Source organism: Balearica regulorum, chromosome 2 (assembly GCF_011004875.1).
Source record: "Balearica regulorum gibbericeps isolate bBalReg1 chromosome 2, bBalReg1.pri, whole genome shotgun sequence".
Lineage (NCBI taxonomy): Eukaryota > Metazoa > Chordata > Aves > Gruiformes > Gruidae > Balearica > Balearica regulorum.
In genome coordinates, this window is record NC_046185.1 from 143,813,711 (window position 1) to 143,834,247 (window position 20,537).

Here is a 20,537-nt window from a genome sequence, read left to right on the forward strand (position 1 = left end):
TTGTGGATGCCCCATCCCTGGAAGTGTCCAAGGCCAGGCTGGATGGGGCTTTGGGCAACATAGTCTAGTGAAGGGTGTCCCTATCCATGGCAGGGGGGTTGGAACCCTTTCAAACCAAACCATTCTATCATTCTATGATTCTATGATTCTATGATAATTCTATAATTCTATGATTATCGGAAAGGTGTCACTTAATTCTTCATTCTTTTGCAGAATCTAATGAAGATCTTTTGCTCTGCTTTAAGCAGTAGGTTCAGAGCTCACTTGAAGTGTCTGTACATAGGCAAACCCCTCAAATGATTACATAGAGGTAGGAGGAGAATCAGTAAGACTCTTCTGAGAACAAGTTAAGCTTGTTTTCTTCCTTTTAAATAAGAATTCTTAATTCGAGGGTTTCTAGCACATATTGTTTAATGTCAATGAACAGCAAAGTTTCCTTATAATGCATTAGTACTAGGTCAGTGAGTTTTTCCGGCCAATCTGTTTCCTTTTCTCTTTAGCATAAATACCCTCAAATACAAAGTATGAAACATGATTGCTAAGACACTTCTAATCCCTGACATAATATGGATGAACTTGATTAACCTATGTTTAACTGAGATTGAAAATAAACTTATAAAACAATGGAAAACATTCTGTTCATCTGGCAATTTATATAAACCAACACTATTTTAGCTATTACACATGAGTTAATTTATTACTGATGTGGTAGAAAAGTGTATATTTGTGCTTACCCACAAATACATATGATGTATGCATCGCTCTGATACAGGATGGGAACCAATGCAGAAGTTCACTAAGATATGTGGAGTTTAGCAGAAAGAAAGGATCTCATCAGAGCCTGTATGTAACCAATTACCATCATGCAATTCAATTGCAGCATCCTACTTCTAGCAGCAGTAGCTCAATCTTAAAAAAGCCTTGGGGCATCTACGTGAGAGAAGCTGGCATTTTATATTTTAAGCATAGATCTAAAACACTGTATACTTTTGCATTATGACAACTTACACTGCGAAGTGAGAGATGGCACCAGAGGATGTCTGTGTTGAAAGGTTGCTCAGGTGGAAAGCATGATCTCCTGAGAGACTCAGCAAAGAGGGCAGAGATCTCAACTGCTAAAGATGAATCAAGACAGTAAGAATAGAACTGAACTAGAGTTGCAAAATTTGGATCTGGTGTTAGATTTCAAGCATTTCAAGCTAGACTCCGAGGGAGTCCATTCTGCACACCTACAGTGGCAGAGAAGCAGATCCAGCTGCCACCATGCAAGCGACACAGTGTAGGAGCCTGGACCTTTCCAAGAGCTACAGGGCCCGTATATACTGGAGTACAGAAGTCCTCCCCATCGTGTTTGAACAAAGGCACACATCATATGGCTAAAATGTGTGACAAGTGTAGATTTATTCAGATGACTGGGGATGCACTTTGGTGATCTAGTCGTTCAAAATACGAGATCAGGGTGAGGACAGAAATCTGCCTCAGCTGCTGCACAGATATATCTGATATATATATATATATATACACTGTGAACAGTGAAATTTGTGAGTGCTTATGTTCTCTGGAGTCACAAGTGTAATTTCATGGAAATTACATGGACTCTGCTCCACACCTATTGCTTGGACCTTATTTTAGAAATCATCATCATGCTTACATGTCATTGCATTAGCAGCCTGAAAATTATCCTGCTTACATTTTTCAAAACATAGAACTTTGGTTTATTTTCTTCAGAATATCACTACTCTCAAATCTTTGGCAGACCAAGACAGGTAGTATAATCCCTAGGTTTATTGGGTGGAACTGGGCAGCTACAAGCTAGAACGAATGGCACAGGACTGTCAATTGTTTTAAGGTCTACAATGGGAAAGAACAATTTTGAGTACAATGAATACCCTGCATTTCCTCTGTCACATGTCCAGCAGTTTATGCCCTTATTTGGAGACATACAGCCAGCTCATGGTGTAATACATGCTCTGAGCACATTGCAATGAATTATTGGATCCTAATGGGAGGTACCTGAGAAATTTTAATCTTTGAGCATTAACTGTAATGGCTTGGCAGCTTATGCTTTGAAGATACCTATAGTTAACTGCCATACCCAACTACTGTTTCTGTTCTTCCAAGATAGGCATAATGAGTCACCTGTACAGTATACGAAGGTCTTCTCAACTTTGGAATCAGTGCCATCTTCTACAGCTGTACTCAGTTTATAAGCAGCTCTGTAGGTTGCTTTAAATAGCTTTGTACATACACCAATGTCACAAATTAAAGGTAAAACCTCTAGTTATTTAGCTCTCAAAGTAACATTTTCAGGTCAGAAAATGGGGTTGAATGGGTTCGTGCAGTAGAAAGTTTGTATAAAAAGAACAGCATCTCCCATAAAGCACAGATGTTATGGCAACCAGTCCTGATTGCATGCATCCTCCACCAGCGGAATTTATGTGGATGTGAGAGCTGCCCTTCCCTTAGATTGTGTCTTCATGCTCTTTTAAGCACAGCAGCTCACATTAACTAAAGAGGGTTAAAATGAGCCATCTTTCTTCTGAAGGGCAATTGGCTTTCGTAGACTGCTTGGTTACCTCCACGCTGTTTTTCTCAGCTGGGCCAGGCTGAGCCTTTAAAGCCTTTTCCCATGCAAGAAAAAACAGCACAGCTGCCCCTCTTAGCACATTCCTCTTGTTGGCCACAGCCTGGGAGCTTTCCCCAGCTTCCCCTGCCACAGAGTAAGCTCATTCCCAGGACTTCTGATGCCCTGGGCCCTGCCTGTGCCTTCACATTTTCTAAAACCATCCATTCCCCATTGTAGGTTACGAGACATCATAGCAGGTCTTTATTTCCCTTTATTCCTTAGGGTCTGAAATACATCAGGAAGAGTACAGAGTTGACCAACTTGGGTTGAGACATGCCCTTTGCAGTGATGTTTGGGCTGTAGATTTCTTGTGCATTGATGATTCATGGAAGAAGACCATGATGTATCATCATGTGAGGTCTATTTATGACTATCATGCATGCCTTTTGCTCAGGGTTTGTAGCAGATGCTTTAATGGTTTGTCAGAGATTAAAGACCATGATCTGAACAATATAATTTTTTGTAGTAATTGCATATTATCAAAAGAAGAGTCTTTGAAGGATGTCTTTTTTGGCCTATCATTTTCTTTCTGTGGTTATCGTTTTATCTACACTTGTTACTGTGATTTTTTTTTGACTTGCATCAAGAATAGTCCCACACATTTCTTTGACAAAACCTTTTGAAATGTTCCATTGCTGCATCTTTCATTCATTTCCAGCAGCTAAAGTTGATTAAAAAAAGATACTGTACCAAATGTTTATGTGACATACAGAATACTAATGACTGTTTAATACCAGCTAATAGCAAACTAGCATTGAAAGTCAACCAACCTGATGATGAGGAAAGTATCTCTATCTGCACGGGGAGAAAGAAGAAAAATGAAAAAATTAAAAGCAAGAAATTAATCTGGTACTGTGTGCAAACATATGTAAGAACTTAATTGAATTATCATTTGAGCTGAGCAAATAATATGAAGCAAATAACCTATTTAAGTTTAACCTTCTTCGTTTCATAAATTGCTTACGAGCTGCTTAAAATATACTTGTCATCATATATTATTCACAAAATATTTTGGCAAAAAATTCTAGACAACTCTTGTAAAGCACTGGAGCTAAACTTACCTGTATTGAAAATGTCAGCCCTCTTTTGACTTTAGTCAGGGCAGGCATTTAATAAGCATCTCCTTACAAAGAGCTCAGAATAAAGATTTGTTGTGATTTCCATCTTGCTTTCCTCTTCTGCTCCTTTAAGCAGGGGTTGTACGTCTATCACGATGAATTGGCTTAGCTGTAGCAATTCCAGTTTTTTGAGTTTCAAATGTTCCAGATGCCCAAAACACAGCTATATGTATCTTACACTGATGATCTACTTTGAAGACTAAGATGTAGGCATCTATACCGAGCTGCCATGTAGGCAACTGCTAAGATTGAGTGCACCCGCAGCAAGTTTGCTGACGACACCAAGCTGTGTGGTGCGGTCAACACGCTGGAGGAAAGGGTTGCTGTCCAGAGGAACTTTGGCAGGCTGGGGAGATGGACCTGTGTGAACTGCATGGAGCTCAACAAGGCCAAGTGCAAGGTCCTCCCCATGGGTCAGGGCAATCCCAAGTGCAACTAAAGGCTGGGCAGAGAGTGGATTGAAAGCAGCCCTGAGGAGAAGGACTTGGAGGTGTTGGTGGAAAAGAAGCTCAACACGACCTGGCAAAACCCCCAGAAAGCTAACCATATCCTGGGCTGCATCACAAGAAGCGTGGCCAGAAACGTAAAGGGAGGTGATTCTGTCCCTCTACTCTGCTTTCATGAGACCCCACCTGGAGTACTGCATCCAGCTCTGGAGGCCCCAGTACAAGGAGGACATGGACCTGTTGGAGCAAGTCCAGAGGAGGGCCACGAAGTTGATCAGAGGGCTGGAGCACCTCTCCTATGAAGACAGGCTGAGCGAGTCAGGCTTGTTCAGCCTGGAGAAGAGAAGGCTCCAGGGAGACCTTATTGCAACCTTCCAGTACCTAAAGAGGGTAGGCCTACAGGAAATCTGGAGAGGAACTGTTTACAAGATCACGTAGTGATAGGACAAGGGGTGATGGCTTTAAACTGAAGACATTCTTTACTGTGAGGGTGCTGAGACACTGAACAGGTTTCCCAGAGGTTGTGGATGCCCCATCCCTGGAAGTGTCCAAGGACAGGTTGGATGGGGCTTTGGGCAACCTTATCTAGTGGACGGTGTTCCTGCCCACAGCGGGGGGGTTGGAACTAGATGATCTTTAAGATCCCTTCCAACCCAAACCATTCTATGATTCTATGATTCTAAAAGTACACCTTGTTTTCTGGTCTGAAAAGGTCTAAGCAGTAGGTTATGAAGATAGAAGGAAACAGACACAAATACTGTGGAATTTCATTGGCCACTGTGCATTTCAGTCTTTGCACAGTGACACGAGTGTCCTGTAATGTACCACTGAGCTTTTGGAGCCCATCAGTCTTGCTGACCAAGCTTATGAGAAGTCATAGCACATAATTAGAGAGAGTAAGGTCAAGCCTTGACTCAGTGTCAAGTTTCTCCATAAGTACTCTGAGTACTTATATGCTTAGACCTGAAAACTGTTTAGTGGGAGTCTTACATGGTGAATTTACTCTTGGATTTGTGAAGGTCAAAGAAATTCTAAGGAAAAGTTAAAATGGTTTCTAACCAGAGCTGACAGACAGGACTGTGATATGATTTTCATGCAATGCTTTTAGTTTTCTAAGCTGCCAAGGAGACTCTCTTAGTCTGAACACGTCTGATCATGCTGATCATGTGTCTATTCGTTATGATCTTCTAAAGCAAATTTTCTGAGAACTCCTTGAGAAATCTTAAAAAAAAAAAGAAGCTACACATTAACCCGTGCATTCTAACCCAAATGGCACAAAGCCTTTCTAATATATTGCCTATAATGGGAATTAAGAAGCTAAATTTCTCTGCTGTACTTTGAAAATATATCCTTAGCAAAACTCTTTCTCTGCTTCCAACTGCAGATGCGTGGCCTTAGAAAAAAAAGATCACAACATTTTAAATCCAGGTATTTGTTGAATTAGCAACAGGGGAAAATACTGTGTGGTTCTCAGCATTCATTTTACAAGGTTTGCCATCATTATAATGGTCCAATCGTGCAGACAGAAAGGATTTGTGTTGCACAGGCAATAGGAATTTTACAGCATGATTAAAGTGTTTATGTTCTAGAAGGATTTTAAGGTTAACATTAATATATATCTGTTGTACCAATACATGCTGAGAATTTTTTATTAGAGACACTCTCAAATTTAAATTCATTGTAGCTTGGTTTGGTTTGGAATTTTTTCCCTAAATATGTATGCTGATTCTGAGTCATGAGCAGTCTATAGTGCCTTGAAATGCCATAGCAGCAGGCATATCTGTGTGCCTAGAGATTTCAACAGTGGTCTTTCCAGTAATTATATGGAGAACTTATTTAGGCTTGTAGCTAGGAGAACGTTTACCGATGGTCTGCAGTGTATTCTCCATATCATCTTCTATGGACATCTGGTCCACCAAAGTAGAGGAACTGCTGCTTGCCTTGTGAAACTGCTACTTCAGCTACCCCAAATGTTCTTCTATGGGGAATTTGGTAATTCATTCCTCATAACTATACTCAAATGTTAGTGCTCTGGCAAAGACATTCTGCCTCAGGTTAACTTTGTCAGGAAGAACCAAGTAAAGGTCCCTTTTGAAAGACACCATAGTTTCTTTGGACACTTGATGCATCAAACAGATTATCACACACAATGAACACTATTTTCCTAAATTATTATTTGCAGTTTTTCATTCCCTGGCTATTTCCTAGAAAAAAAAGTTGCTGTTAAGTCTTTAGAAAAAATGCTAGCATTAAACATTAACAATTTTTCCACTTAAAAGATTTTTAATTCATCATTTAGATTACATTTCACCAAGCATACAAGTTTCTTGAGATTCTTAAGCTGTTTGCTTATACTTGCTCAAAACTAGCCCATAACCTGTTGTTTCAAATGTCCCTGATGTAGGAATGAGCAAGTCACATCAAGCAGAGTAAGAACCGATCAAGCGTTTACTTGGTAGCTAAACACACGTTTGTGTACTTTCTGAAACACTTGCACAGTTATTTGTTATTTTTCATTATTATCTGATCCTGTTTGTCTTAGGACTTGACTGGAAGCAGATAAGGGGAAAAAATATTATTTTTGCAAAAGTTACAGCCTACCATGAGTAAAAAAATCCCACCAGGAATTTTTGTCTTAATTTTATTGACATCAGTAATTACAGCTGCTCATCCGAGGTTTTATTTGAGCTTGCAAACCTCTCTAGCTTTATCCATCATGAGTCTAACCTTTCCTTGGTGTTCTCTGCACCCTCTGGAATTAACATACCCTTTTCTCCAGGTGTCACAAATCTGACATTGCTCTTCAGACTTTGCACATGCCCTCTCTTTCACCTTTATAATTCACAGGCAGCCCTTGTGCTCATTTGCTTCCTTTTGCTTTCCCATTTTGGCACCCTCACCAGCTCTCAGCATCTGAGAATCTCTCTTGTGAAATGCTAGTGGGGGCTGGCAACGTTGAGATGAAAGACAAAATTATTTTCAACTCATAAGCTCTGATCATAACCCATAATAAGATTCATTATTATACTTCACCCTGACCCATATAATTTCCAATAAAAATCATATAAGAACTGCTTATCTAACACATTATTTAAGAAAAATAAAACCAGGGAATTTAGCATTTGAAAAAATACAGTCACAGACCAGAACTGAGAGAAGGAGACTCATGGGGGGAAAGCTCATTGCTAAGGATTAAACCTATAATATGTCAGCAGTAGATACCAGTACTGTAATTACAGATGATATTAAAAAAAGCATTAAGTATTTTAAGTCACAGAGACCTTTCAAGAAATTACTAGTAAACTAAAAGGTAGAACAAGGATCATCTCAGTTAATTGGCAGGATTTTTTTTCACAGGCAGTTTCTCAAGTGTCTGAGGGAGAGAGAGAGAGAAATAGAATATAGTCTTGAAAACTCTCTTGTGTACTTCAGGTGTTGGTTGCATGCTATGGATAAGACAGAAAAAAATCCAGTCCTGTGTGAGCAGGAAACTTGTCCCAGTTGACAACTAGCAATTTAAACAACATGTAGTGTTAACTTTTCTCTTCAAATTTGGAGATCCTAGCCCTCTGGAGAAAGCAAACTCACTTGAAAACAGAGTACACTCACAAGAAGACTGGAATACTTTCAGAGAAATCATGGAATAAGCAAGAAGCAAGCACTTCTAGTGTTTTCACCTTCTCTGATGAAGGTAGGACTTTCTACTTCATAACAATGTGGACAGCTGACAGATAAGCATTTCCTCCGAAACCTATACCTTCTAAGAATAAGGGACAGGGAAAAAAAAGACTGTTTTGGGAACTCTGCAGTATTTCATCTGTGAAGATATGCAACAATTGATTAAAGGTATTTCCTACCTGTACACCTTTCCTTTTCTGATTTACATGCAGAATTCTATGCCAGGGGCATAAGTTTCTAAGACATGCAAATGTACATCCTTAAGAAGACACACACTCTCTCTCCAACACGCACACGTAACTATTTCTATTTAATTCTGTAGGGTTTCTCACTGGGGCTGGCAGAAAACAGTTAGGCCATAAATTACTTGCAAAAAAGAAGAAAACAAATTATAATTCAACCATTTTTGTATAGAACGTATTGCTTTATAGAGAAATAGTTGGTTTATAGCTGTCTGAGACTAATTGGTTCATTCCAGTCACGATTTATTTATTAATGTTGCTGATTTGCAGACATACACAGCTTGGAGTACACAGAACAGTTTTATATATAAAATTGATAAATACATTTAATTTATTGATTTGCAAATGACAAATTTATTTGGTCTAAAAATTTTATTGGTTCATAAGAATGAAATATTGATTTTCATGTGTAATATAAGTTTTAGACGTGCACTTAAGTAGAGGCAGCAGAGCTGCTTACACTGCTTGGTGGAAGTCTATCAAGCTTTTCAACCTTATCTTTATTTTGAGGGGTTTATAGCTAGGTCATAAAAAATGACTTTGGGCTGAGTCTTCTTTTAAGACAGTCGTGTATCTACTGCTAGACATCTCAGTCAACAGCACTTTTAAGCACCTTCACAAAACAGATTGGTCACTGTTAAGCAGTAGATGTTTAGAATAAATACCCATTACTGTAACTGTAGATTTATTTCTGTCTATAATTTCTGCAATTGGCTATTTGGCTTCTTCTGTGTCTTCTGTTAAAGAAAATAAGGGGTTTATTGAAGACTAATAAAAAGTATTTCAAAACTGATGCATGCTTTATAGACAAGTAAGGTGTTGACTTCAGGCTCAGCTTGATGGTCCTGAAGATGGTGAGAGTATTTCCATGACCTGAAATGTTAATAAATTAATTTCCCTTAGCCCTGGGGCAGAGAAACATTCAAGCACATCACAACAGTGTGTCCCAATCTCGACAAGGCAGCAGTGCAGTTCACTGACTTGCAGATTCCTGTTATCCCCACACACATTGTTATCATTGTGCCCAGTGTCTAGAAAGAGCAAGGTAGTGATCTGCATTCCTGGTGATTCTTTGTATTTCTGTATAAAGCTTGAATTAAGATGCTTACTTTGCATAATAAAGTTAGCATTGAAATGAAAGACATCCCACCAGAGTGTAGGAAAGATTTTGCTGGTGTTGCATGGGGACACAAGTACTCAAACATCACTTCTGAAGAAAATTGGCCTAATATGTTTCTAGCCTCCCTTCTTGTGTGTTCTCTCTCTCTCTCTCTCTTTTCCTGTTCTGACTCAGTCTCATCCTGCTCTTAGGCTCTGCTGATGTGATTGATTGTGGGACTAAACAGTGAAGGAGAACACAGTAGGAATAATGAATATAATAGGAAGAGGAGAGGAGAGGAAGTTGAATGCAGATTATTTCTGATGGAGGAGAAGTGGCACCATTAGCAAGTTTGCTGATGATACCAAACTGGGAGATGCTGTTGACCATCTTGAGGGACAAGAGGCCTTGCAGAGCTATCTAGCTAGATTGAAACATTGGGCCATGATTAATGGGATGAAATTTAACAAGTCAAAATGCTGGATTCTGCACCTAGGTCGAAGTAATGCCAGGCACAAGTATAAATTGGAAGAGGAGTGACTGGAGAGCAGCCCTGCAGAAAGGGACCTGGGGGTGCTGGTCAGCAGCAGCTCAATAGGAGCCAGCAGCGTGCCCTGGCAGCCAAGAGGGTAAACCCCATCCTGGGGTGCAGCAAATGCAATATAACCAGCTGGTCAAGAGAGGCGATTATCTCACTGTATTCAGCGTTGGTGCAGCCTCACGTGGGGTACTGTGTGCAGTTCTGGGCCCCACAATTAAGGAAGGATGTGAAGGTCTTTGAATGAGTCCAGAGGAGGGCAACAGAGCTGGTGAGAGGGCTGGAAGGAATGTCCTGTCAGGAGTGGCTGAGGACTTTGGGCTTGGCTAGTTTGGAGAAAAGGAGACTGAGGGGCGACCTCATTGCTCTCTGCAGCTTCCTGAGGAGGGGACGTGGAGAGGGGGGGTGCTGATCTCTTCTCCTTGAGATCCAGTGATAGGACACATGGGAACGGTTCAAAGCTGCACCAGGGGAGGTTTAGACTGGACATTAGGAAGCATTTCTTTACCGAGAGGGTGGTCAGACACTGGAACAGGCTTCCTAGAGGGGTGGTCGATGCCCCAAGCCCATCAGTGTTTAAGAGGCACTTGGACAATGCCCTTAACAACATCTTTAACTTGGACAGCCCTGAATTGGTCAGGCAGTTGGACTAGATGACCATTGTAGGTCTCTTCCAACTGAAATAGTCTGGTCTAGATTATTTTGCAATCATATTAATTTTGTGTTCTGCCTAGCTGGGTGACAACGCTGCCTAGCCTGTGCCCAATGGCCAGAAGCATTTTAGCTGCAGTACTCAGCACTGCAACGGAAGAAGCCCTGAGAGCTCACCTCAGGCTTACAGGAAGCCTTCAGAGGGCAGGGAGTTTTCACACCCCAGTAGACACTAGGGGAAACAGGATCTCTATAAGAACAACCCCATCCCTCAATTGAGATCCTGTGGAGTGGAGGCAACGTCTGGGTCTTCCTAAGGCTGGACACTGCATTGAGACAGTATTTTAACTGAGGGAAGCAAAAACAGTGCCTTGAAGCTAAACTTAGACACAAGTAGCTACAAATATGTTTTTATTTTCTTTTATACTGTCTCTAAATATATGCTTTATTGGGCTTTCCATTTTAAAGTTAAATAAAAAGTATATTTGTTTCCTCCAAAAAATGTCTCCATCTGGTGATAAGAGACATTTCAAGTCTGGCAAAACATTTGTTTTTCTTTCTTAAGGAAGTAACAGTCCTAAATGTAGATTTGGCCTGAAGAGATGAATTATAGGATAGAAAAAAAAAAAAAGTAAAAAAAAATCAACTTAGGCTCAACTGTTAAACAGATCTGGGATTCAGACTTTAAGAAAGTATAATTAGTAGCTGGCTTTACCAGGAATAGGAAGGTGTGGACAATTTAATTTCTTCACATATTACATCCTAGTCAAAACAATATCACTGTTTGTTCAACAAAACAGGGGAGATCTGATCTCAACTGGAAGCCTACTATAGTTAACAGTTAATGGTACAGATATTAATTCGCAGGGGATTGCCTTCAGACATGCCACACTTCCTATTTAAGTTTGTCCAATTCTGAATTTTTTTTTTATTATGAAACAAGTTGATGAAGAAACACAATTGAATGGAATTAGATACACTGCATAAATTACATCTCTGTTGATTTGCTGTGATTTCAAGATTTTACAGAATGCCTGAGTCATGAGATGTCACTGCATGGTAGATTAATTTGGTCCCAGAGATTGGCCAAGGTATTTCCAGCTATACAGATAGACCTAATGGAACATGACCTCTGTCACACCACACCTCAAAAGGAAGAATTTTATCATGTGCCCACACAGACACTCGTTTTTACATTACTTCAGACTTTGTGCTCATCTGGAGACATGAAACTTGTGAAACTGTCTACTAATGGCTATAATTAGCCTTACAATTATTATTAGTATAGCAGCAGTGCCTGGGACCTCCAAAGCTGAGTACCTATATGTCAAAACCCAAAGCCTTGTGTCAGAAAGATACGATATAAATGAAAGATAGACGGAAAAGGATGCAATAAACAAACTGGAAAAATACAAGGTAAAGGGGAAAACATGGGATAAAGAGATACTTATCATGACTAAAGTAAGTTTTAAAGAATAGTTAAAAAGTGAATAAATAAGGCATTTGCGGATGCCACTGTTAGCTTCTTTACAAAAGGACCTTCCACACAAACATTAGGAATTGTAGCTCGGAGATATTATTTGGGGAACCTGACAAGTGAGTTACAAATTGAATTCTAAACAGAGTAGTGCATAAAAATATCCAGGAGGTTGTTGATCCATTAAAAGCACTTGCAAAAACCACATAGATAGGATAACTTTTTTAAGGAATATTTATTTTCAGTTCCATTTAAACAACCCACTTTTGTAACACATACTAAAATCTTTAGGAAACATTCTAAGAAATTTCAGGATTATAGCCACAGGGATGAATTAAATGCATTTCAGTTCTGCAGATAAAAATACAGAATATGTTTGCATTATTCTGCATTTTATCATGTTGCTGCCTTTTGGTATGCTTTACATTAAAAATACATGACTGACACTCTTTATACCAGTGAGCCTTTTTATTGAAAAAAAATATTATTGCATTAAACTACATTCCCAGGAATTCCTTGAATAACCTAAAAAAAAAGCCGCGTTGCATGTACAATAGTGCAATTCACTTAGCTACTGTATAATATAAAACACTTTATACAGAGAATACAAAACAAAATTACTAGTTTACATATTATACTAGCCAGAGTATTATCCAGTTTTAAATATAAACTTAACACTTTTAAAATCAATCTGGTCAAATGGCATTTTATGCAAATCTGCACAACAAATATACATGTTAAATGTATTCCAGAAGTTACCAAAACAAACAAACAAACAAAAAAAACAAAAAAAAATTTAGAATCATTGTGTAACTCAGGAAACTTTTGTTACTGGAATTTTACAGTGTGGGTGACCTGTTTCCTTGGATTACATATCAAGAATATACAATCAAGCTAGAACAGTTTATTAACTTGGAGTGTATATATTGCTGCCACCTGGATACTGTAACTCTTTTAAAAATCAGTCTAAATAAAATCAAAATTGTAGCACGGCTCCATACATCAGGCTCAATTATGCTTTTAATAATAATAATGATACATATTTAAAGTACGTTAGTGATGAAAAACAAATATGGCAGCAAATAGAGCAAATACATCATCTCAGCTGTGCTGATAATTTTATTACACTTCTCCAAGAAAATCCCTTCTGCGTACTAAGAACGATATTGGACATTCTCTTTGTTGGTAGTCAATGATTGGTGTTTTGCTGTTGTGCTGTTTCTGTTCCTTCTTAATCTCTTTTTTCCACCAATACCTGTCAAAATCCTAGTTCCCATTGTTCTAAGAATTAAATTTAATCTTTATTGTCTATTAATTTGCCTTACCAGATCATTCTTGGCAGTATATACAATGCATGGACAATCTATGATTTGGTTCCTTCCTAGAATCCCATTGTATTGTGCATACATTAAGGGAAACATATATAAGTATTTTTCATAAATGATCTACATAGTAGGATATTGTTAAGTTTCAATTGGTCAAGTTTCTTGCTATAGGAATTAACATTGCCTGTAAGAAGCAGGGATGCAAAATGTGTGTGTCCACATTAAAGCTGAGATTAGCCTGTCACTTCTGTTTCCCTTTTTTCTCTTGGTGTTATCCACTTCAAATTCAAATGAACTCTTACATACAATGAGAACAGCTGTTTATTCTTGTTTAGGAATGGAACTGGGCCCATCAGTTTAAAAGTTTGTAGGGCTGGAAATGCATTTTTTAGGCTGGTATTGGCCCTGAACTGGTGGTGATGGCTGTGCAGCTCAGTCAGCCTCTTCCAGGGCAAAGGTTGACCTGCTCCTTTGAAACATCCGGTTCAGAATGTTTCTACAGAATTACAACTAATGTTTCCAAATGGTTCACTGAGGAGTGAGGGATCTCCATCTGAGCAAGCAAGTACTAATTTTCAGAGGTGTTAGGTCACATTTAGTGAAATATGTTTGATTCTCAGAAAATAAATTTTCAGAAGTATAGAAATTATATGTAAATTCAGATCTAATTTGGGGAAGATTTTCAGCCTAAAATGAAAGGAAGAATTTTAAACCTCTGGAAATATTTATTTTTAACATCCTTCTCAAAGAAAATTTATGACTTAGTTAATTTTGAAGCAATAATTTCAATTAAAAAAAGTTCCCTAGAATTAAAATGAAAAAAATTAAACCATAAAGATAAGTAACTCCAACATAGCATGAATCTATTTTGTTAATGAAAGTAATAAATCAGCTGGGAATCCAACAAAAAAACTATTTGAGGGTGCTGGTTTCACCAGCCTTTTTCAATATAAAATGTTTTGCGTCTTCTCAGTCTCCAGATTTTTTTACTGAGATCTTTTATTTGATGGCTAAAATGTTAAGTATCCAGAGAAAATTTAACTTTGAAAATCAACTGGAAAACAAGCAGTCACAACTTGTAAAGACATTTGAAAAGTTTGGCGTAACAACAGTTTATGCTGAAGCAGCTGCTTTTAGAAATTAAAACAATTCCATTTTATTGCAATGGATCAATCTAGTTTGATTAAAACTAAGTCAGAAAATTGGTCTTAAGTTGTATTTTAAATACTCAATTTAATTGCAATTAGATTTCTGTTTCTTAAGATAGTCAAATATAATGGAATAAAATCTTCCAAAAGTTTTTTAATGTATTTTGTATCAATTCTGAAAGATACATTATTAATTGTACACTAAATTATTGCAAATTAATTGAAATTATTTCAAATTTTTCTTATCCAAACAAACAGGTATTTTCTGTTAGACACTTCATCGTCCAATTATACTGGGAAGCATGCCTGCAGTCTAACCACAATTACGAACTTAATTTCATGCTAAATATCCCATGTTGAGTTGGAAACATTATAAAAATAGTCAAAATGTGCCATTCAAAAAGATGCTGAAGCCCTCACCTATTTCCAGATACACGGTTATTACTAGCAATTTCAACCACACATTACCCTGAATGTTGGATACATGCATTCAAACATTGCAGATTCAGAACTTCAATTTGTATGTTGAGAGTTTGGGAAGCCATGTGAGAATCTAGACATATTTGTTTAGATTCAATACACCTTGAAATGCTGAGAACTGTGGCATGGTTGTCTATGAGACTTGACCTGGAGAGCCAATTTCTGCTCAGAATTTTACTTCTCCATTTTTATGAATATCAGCACAATTTTATAGGACCAGCCAATTGTTTATGTTTTTTGTGAAAGGGATGAAACATATTTACACATTCTTTGGGCAAGACTTTCCCACATGTCAGAGCTCTGCTTGGTAGGAAAGAAGCGTTGCAGTCTGGGCCAGGGACCTCTGAGGTTCGAAGCCAGCACTAGCTGCTTGGCAACTCTGGGCTGCTGCAGCCCACCCCCTGACATACCCTATGCTACAGCCACAGGCCGGCAATGCCAAAGAACTTGGCTTCATCCCCTTCTGTCCTTTGCCTTCTTGGATGCTTGGCCCAGGCAGAAAAATAGCAGCCCGTTTGTGCCAGTACAGAGCCCCCTACGCTAAGGGAATTTTTTGTTATGTACCTGTGGCCAGACTGCAGTCCCTTTACACTGTCCAAGGAACATATACCAGGGATAAAATCATTAAAGTGTCTTTGAGATGTTGTTGTGACCCTCTTCTTCCAGTGCTAATTCATCACCCCTCACTCTGAGGCTCCCCAATTTATTTTGACCAGAGACAAAACCAGGGACTTGTGGTCCCAGATACCTTCTTTTTTGCTCAGTCTGAAATACCTTAACCAGACCAAGTACTGTGCTGTTGCATATACACACTCAGAAAAGCAAACCTTTGAGGTGTGTCAAGATTTCTCTACCTTAAATTGCGCTATTTTTAATCACTCATCAGTGTTGATATTCTTGGTCCCATTGTGTCTACCTAGGCTCTGGTCCCATTCCTACTGACAGTCACAGACTTCACTTCAGGCTGTTCTTTCCAAATTTCTGTAGAATGACACTAGCTGGACCCCATCCTTCTTGTGATAGTATCATAAAAGTTTTTAAACCAGCTTTTACTCAGTGATACGAGAATGAAATCAACATTTATATGCTGTCAACCAGAATGTGGACTTTAAAATATTTGCCATTGTGCTCTCAGAAAAACAGTAGATTTCCCCTCAGACATGTGATTGAACACTGAATAATTTATTTTATTCAAATTTGGTTTTGGAGCCATGGTGTAATCATTTGGGCTAGTTTAAATAGCTAGAAACACTGAAAACTTCTTTTATTGTAGGTAACTGTTGGATCTGGCTAGAGCAAGAATGGTGATGGGGCTCTTGCCCTTGGAATAATGGATGAACTAAGGGATTTGGATGTACAGCAGAAGGTGTGGCTGCATTCAGGTGTGGTGTAAATAAGGCTGGGATGTATGCAGCATGTGGCAGTGCAGGGAAGGTCAGCGGGGAAGGGTGGAGGGGGGTGTTGGACACCAGGTGCAATGGGTGTCCTGTCAACAGAGCAGGGTGGGTGGGAATGAGGGCTGGCGCCAATGGGGAAAGCGATATGGGGGCAAAATGTGCTTGAGAGAGGGGGTGGAGGTGTGCCAGGGAGAGATGGCTACCATGGGGATGTACAGACGACGAGACAGCAAAGCGTTGCAGCAGCGTGTGGTGGACGGTGGTGACAGTAGCATGCTGCTGAACAGGGAGGGCAGGAACTGCTGGTGTTGCAGAGAAGGCAGCTGGTCCTGGGGCAGGCAAAACCTTCAGGTGTTTTGCCAGAAGTTGTTTCTGCATATGCTGCTGGGCTTGCAGCTGCAGCAACCTGTATTTGTCTACTTCCTCTGGTGAAAACGTGATAGGCTGCTGCGTTAAAGGAGGGGAAGTGGATTTACTGTACACTTCTAGGTCATTTACTGTGTCAGCGTACTTCTGCATAGCATTGTCACAAAGAGAGTCTGAACTGCCTTCTGCCCGGTTCAAGTCCATGTTCACATCATGTAGTTCTTCTTTGGTCTCTGTTGAATTGTCAACAACAGAATATCTATTAGAGGGAAAAGCACCAGGGAAATCATTTGGTACTGGGTCACAGCTTTGTATAAAGGGTTGCACTTCACTAATGAAGAGGTTGGATTGTTCCTTTATTGCTGTGCTCCTTTTTATGCTTGGGCTCTGATAGCCTGTTCCTATTTGAATGATGTCTTTAAAAAGGCAATGATCATAATCAGTGCCTGTTGAAAGAGCAACATTAGTTACCTCTGACTCTTCGAAGTTGTTTTTCGTCACACTGTTTTCCAATGAACTAATTTCATTATGTCCTGTGTCATTTTTACCTATGCTTAGCAGTTTCTCTGGCAAAGGTAACATTGCAATGTCATCTACTGATGATGGAAACTGAAAGGCAAAGTGACTTTGCGAGTGATTCCTTAATTCTACTTCACAAGTGTTGGAAAATCTATCTGAATTGTGCATTTGTTCCTGGGTTTTCTTGGACTGCACTCTTTCTAAAAGTAACTTGGCTGTCAGTGACTTTCTTTTTCCACATACGTCTTTTGCCATGGTTTCAGAAGAGCAGGTGGCAAAGTTTTTTGACTGACCATTCACATTCATAGAGTTGCAATGTGCAGTTTCAGCTTTTCCTGATTCATTGTTAGAACCTCTTTCTGCGTCTTCTTTTGTTTTGTTGTCACAGTTGTCCGTCTCTTTTGAGAAGGATCCTGAACTGCTACTTCTTGATGTTCTGCTACTAGATGATCTTTCGCTGCTTCCTGAATCCCTGGCGGAACAACTTTTGGAGCTATGGTAGCTTCTACTTCTACTATGCACTTTGCCAAAATGCCGGTGTCTACGTCTGCTGTGTTTAGATCTGTCTCTATGTTGTAAAACTTTTTGTCTTGAATATCTTTGATACTTAATTGTGCCCCTCTGTGTACAGTTTCTAGTTCTGTGACTTCTACTACGACAAAGATAATCCTCGTCTGTATCATCAGAAGTGAAAATACACTTGTGCTTTCTGTGTTTACATTTGTGCCTTTCAGCTGTCTTGCTTTTTTTTTTACAACAAAAAAGCAAATGATTTCTGCTGTGATTGTTCAATGTGGGACTTGTGTAGCTCATGTAGCTACTCGTACCGCTAACTGAAGTGTCAGAATAGCTGGAATGTCTGTCAGAGGAGGACTTTTGAGGAGATGGAAATCTCCAGCATCTCGTGTAACTTCCACATCCTTCATTTTCTGAATACCTGCTGTTTGAACAAGATTTATAACTAAGGAAACTTCCACTAGAGTCTTTGCCACTGTCACTTATGTCACTGCTGCAGCTGGCCACATCTTGAATGGATCTGCAGTCGTTTTGGTTTTCACGGTTTTCCTCAGAATAAATTAAATGACATTTTGCAGCTTTAGACTTTTTAATCCTAGACATAAAAGCAGAAAAGGAAATGCTTTCATTTCTGATGTTCTGGTTTTTTCTTTCACAGCTATGAAAATGATGCTTTGAGGGTCTTCTCAGTGTTGTTGTATGAAGACTTTTTTCTGTCACATAATCCTTTTGTGAGACATCAAGGTAAGCAGGCACTTTGGGTATATTTTCATTCAAATAATCTGCAATGCATTTTTGACCATTTTCATTCATTTCTTTCCCTATGTCTGACTCAGCTTTTTGCTTGGTCTTTCTTGGATTTAGGGAACCTTTCATCTTCTTTGGTTTCAACAACTGATTATCTTGTTCATTTGACATTTGCTTGTGTTTTATTAAACCTGAGGCTTCATTTTCATCTGCAGTCTTATTTATAGAGTGCTCTTTACAGCTTGTTTTGTTTGTTTCATGCTGTTTACCATCTCTGTGATTTAAAGAGAGTCTGAAGTCAAAATACAATGGATTACAGCCATATGAAATACAGGGCTCAGTTTTTGTAAACAAAAGTAATTCTGTGGGCCACTGCAGAGCAGTGGTGCCATCTTTGCTCACTACGTGGAGGAAAGGCAATGCCTGGGGCTTAACCTCTTTAACCACGGTCTCCCTTGGAAGATTTTCCATATTCTCATTTGTGGTTTCTGAACTCTCCAAAGATCTTTCTCTTTTTACCACCCCAGGATTGTCATTAATGTTGCTTGTGCATGCCAGCTGAGGTTCTGGCTCTTGTGGGAGCTCAGGTAACTGGTCAGGCAGGTGGGCATTGCTGTGCTTGTAGGTGTTCAGCTGTGTACAAAAATTGCTAGCTTGGCATGAAGGTGAAACGAGAGTTTCTAACAGTTGCTCAGACTCATTCAATTTGCTCTCTTGCTCTGTTTCTCTAAGTGAACCAGAAAAATCTGAATTTGAAAGCTGTATTTTGACTTTGGAAAATGAAGGATGAGCACTGACCTTTTCTTCTAATTCTCTATCACTACTTTTATCATTTTCCTTTAGCATTTTAGGTTTTGCAGCTACATGACTTGACGCACTGTTATCCAAATCCATTTGGTCTTGTGTAATAGGTGGCCCTTTATCCAAGCCTGCTTTCACATCCTCCTCCAAAAATGTGCCAGAACGACAGCCCTCGAGAGCTTGCTTTGTTTTATGGTTCGGGGATTCACTACAATCATTTCCTTCTTCAGAGTTCTCACTGAAGACTGATGCTGAGGACTCGAGCTTCAAAGGGACCTTTTTAGAGAACGAGAAAGACACTCCTGCCCTTTGAGAAGTATTGGTGCTATCTGGGAACACTTGTGAGACTGGATTTCCAAGTGCATGGGGTCTTTTAGTAGGGGACTGGTACCTACTTATGATAAGCTGCTGTTTCTCTAGTACGCTGCTGGAGAAACCCTGTCCTTCACTCGTGGTGGTTCTTTGAGAACTAGCTGTGATCTTGCTGCCCTTGTACAGGAAAATGCCATCTGGTGATTGCTGTTTTTCCATGACTAATCTGGGGGCTTTAAGCAATGGTTCACTCCCAGTGATGCTGCAAAGCAATAAACAAACAAAAAAAGAAAGCTGTATTAAGTAACCAAGTTAAGAGAGATCTCGCATTTGACAATGTCTGTCTGGTAAAGAAGGGTGTCACTCATGCTGTTATGAGGGAAAACTAAGTTTCTAAAGTTACTAAAGGGCAAATGTGCAGACTAGCCCTGAGCTTGGGCTTCTATATGGGCAAGACAGTCTTTACATACAGGAAATTATATGATTTGAAGTCAGCACATGAATGCTCTTTTTCAGAGTTATGCTCATGTACCTCCAGAATAAACAATATTGTCTTTACTCTGAATTTATACCAAGGAGAATCTGGTCTGTAGTTAGTCTTGGTTTTCTGAGAGGCATCTGCAAAAAAAATTGTGCCTTGTTCAAAATGAGACTTCCGCCTGGAGCATCTGCAGAATCAAACTCTGTAAGAGAAAAGGCAGCATTCTGCTTGCTTGGGGGGGCAAGGAGGTATGTATGATTTTTTAAGAGTAGATTTTTATTTTATCTTTATATTATTCCACAATAAATGACTTTGTGAAATATTCAAAGAGTTATTAATGCTAAAGCTATAACCAAACATTGGTGGGGAAAAGGATACAACGTGGATTTCCATCAATATTAATGGCAACTTCAGTGTTTTCATTATCAACTACCATTTGACTGACTTTGCCATATTTTCTTTCTGTATTCTACTTTCATTAATTACATTTTTCCTCTTCCTAAAACCTGATAGATTTTAAATCTCCGGGTTAGCTTTCTAGTACTTAAAAAAAATATAATCAACCTATTC

General features: G+C 39.2%; 1 protein-coding gene across 1 annotated transcript in view; it reads right to left on the reverse strand.

Moving 5' to 3' along the window:
- Nucleotides 1–12,162: 12,162 nt before the first annotated feature.
- Nucleotides 12,163–20,537, reverse strand: part of ZNF804B (zinc finger protein 804B) — a 242,059-nt gene continuing 233,684 nt past the window's right edge. Inside the window, exon 4 of the mRNA XM_075746237.1 lies at nt 12,163–19,748. Coding sequence (XP_075602352.1) covers nt 16,058–19,748 — 3,691 coding nt within the window. The 3' untranslated portion in view covers nt 12,163–16,057. The remainder of the gene's footprint in view (nt 19,749–20,537) is intronic.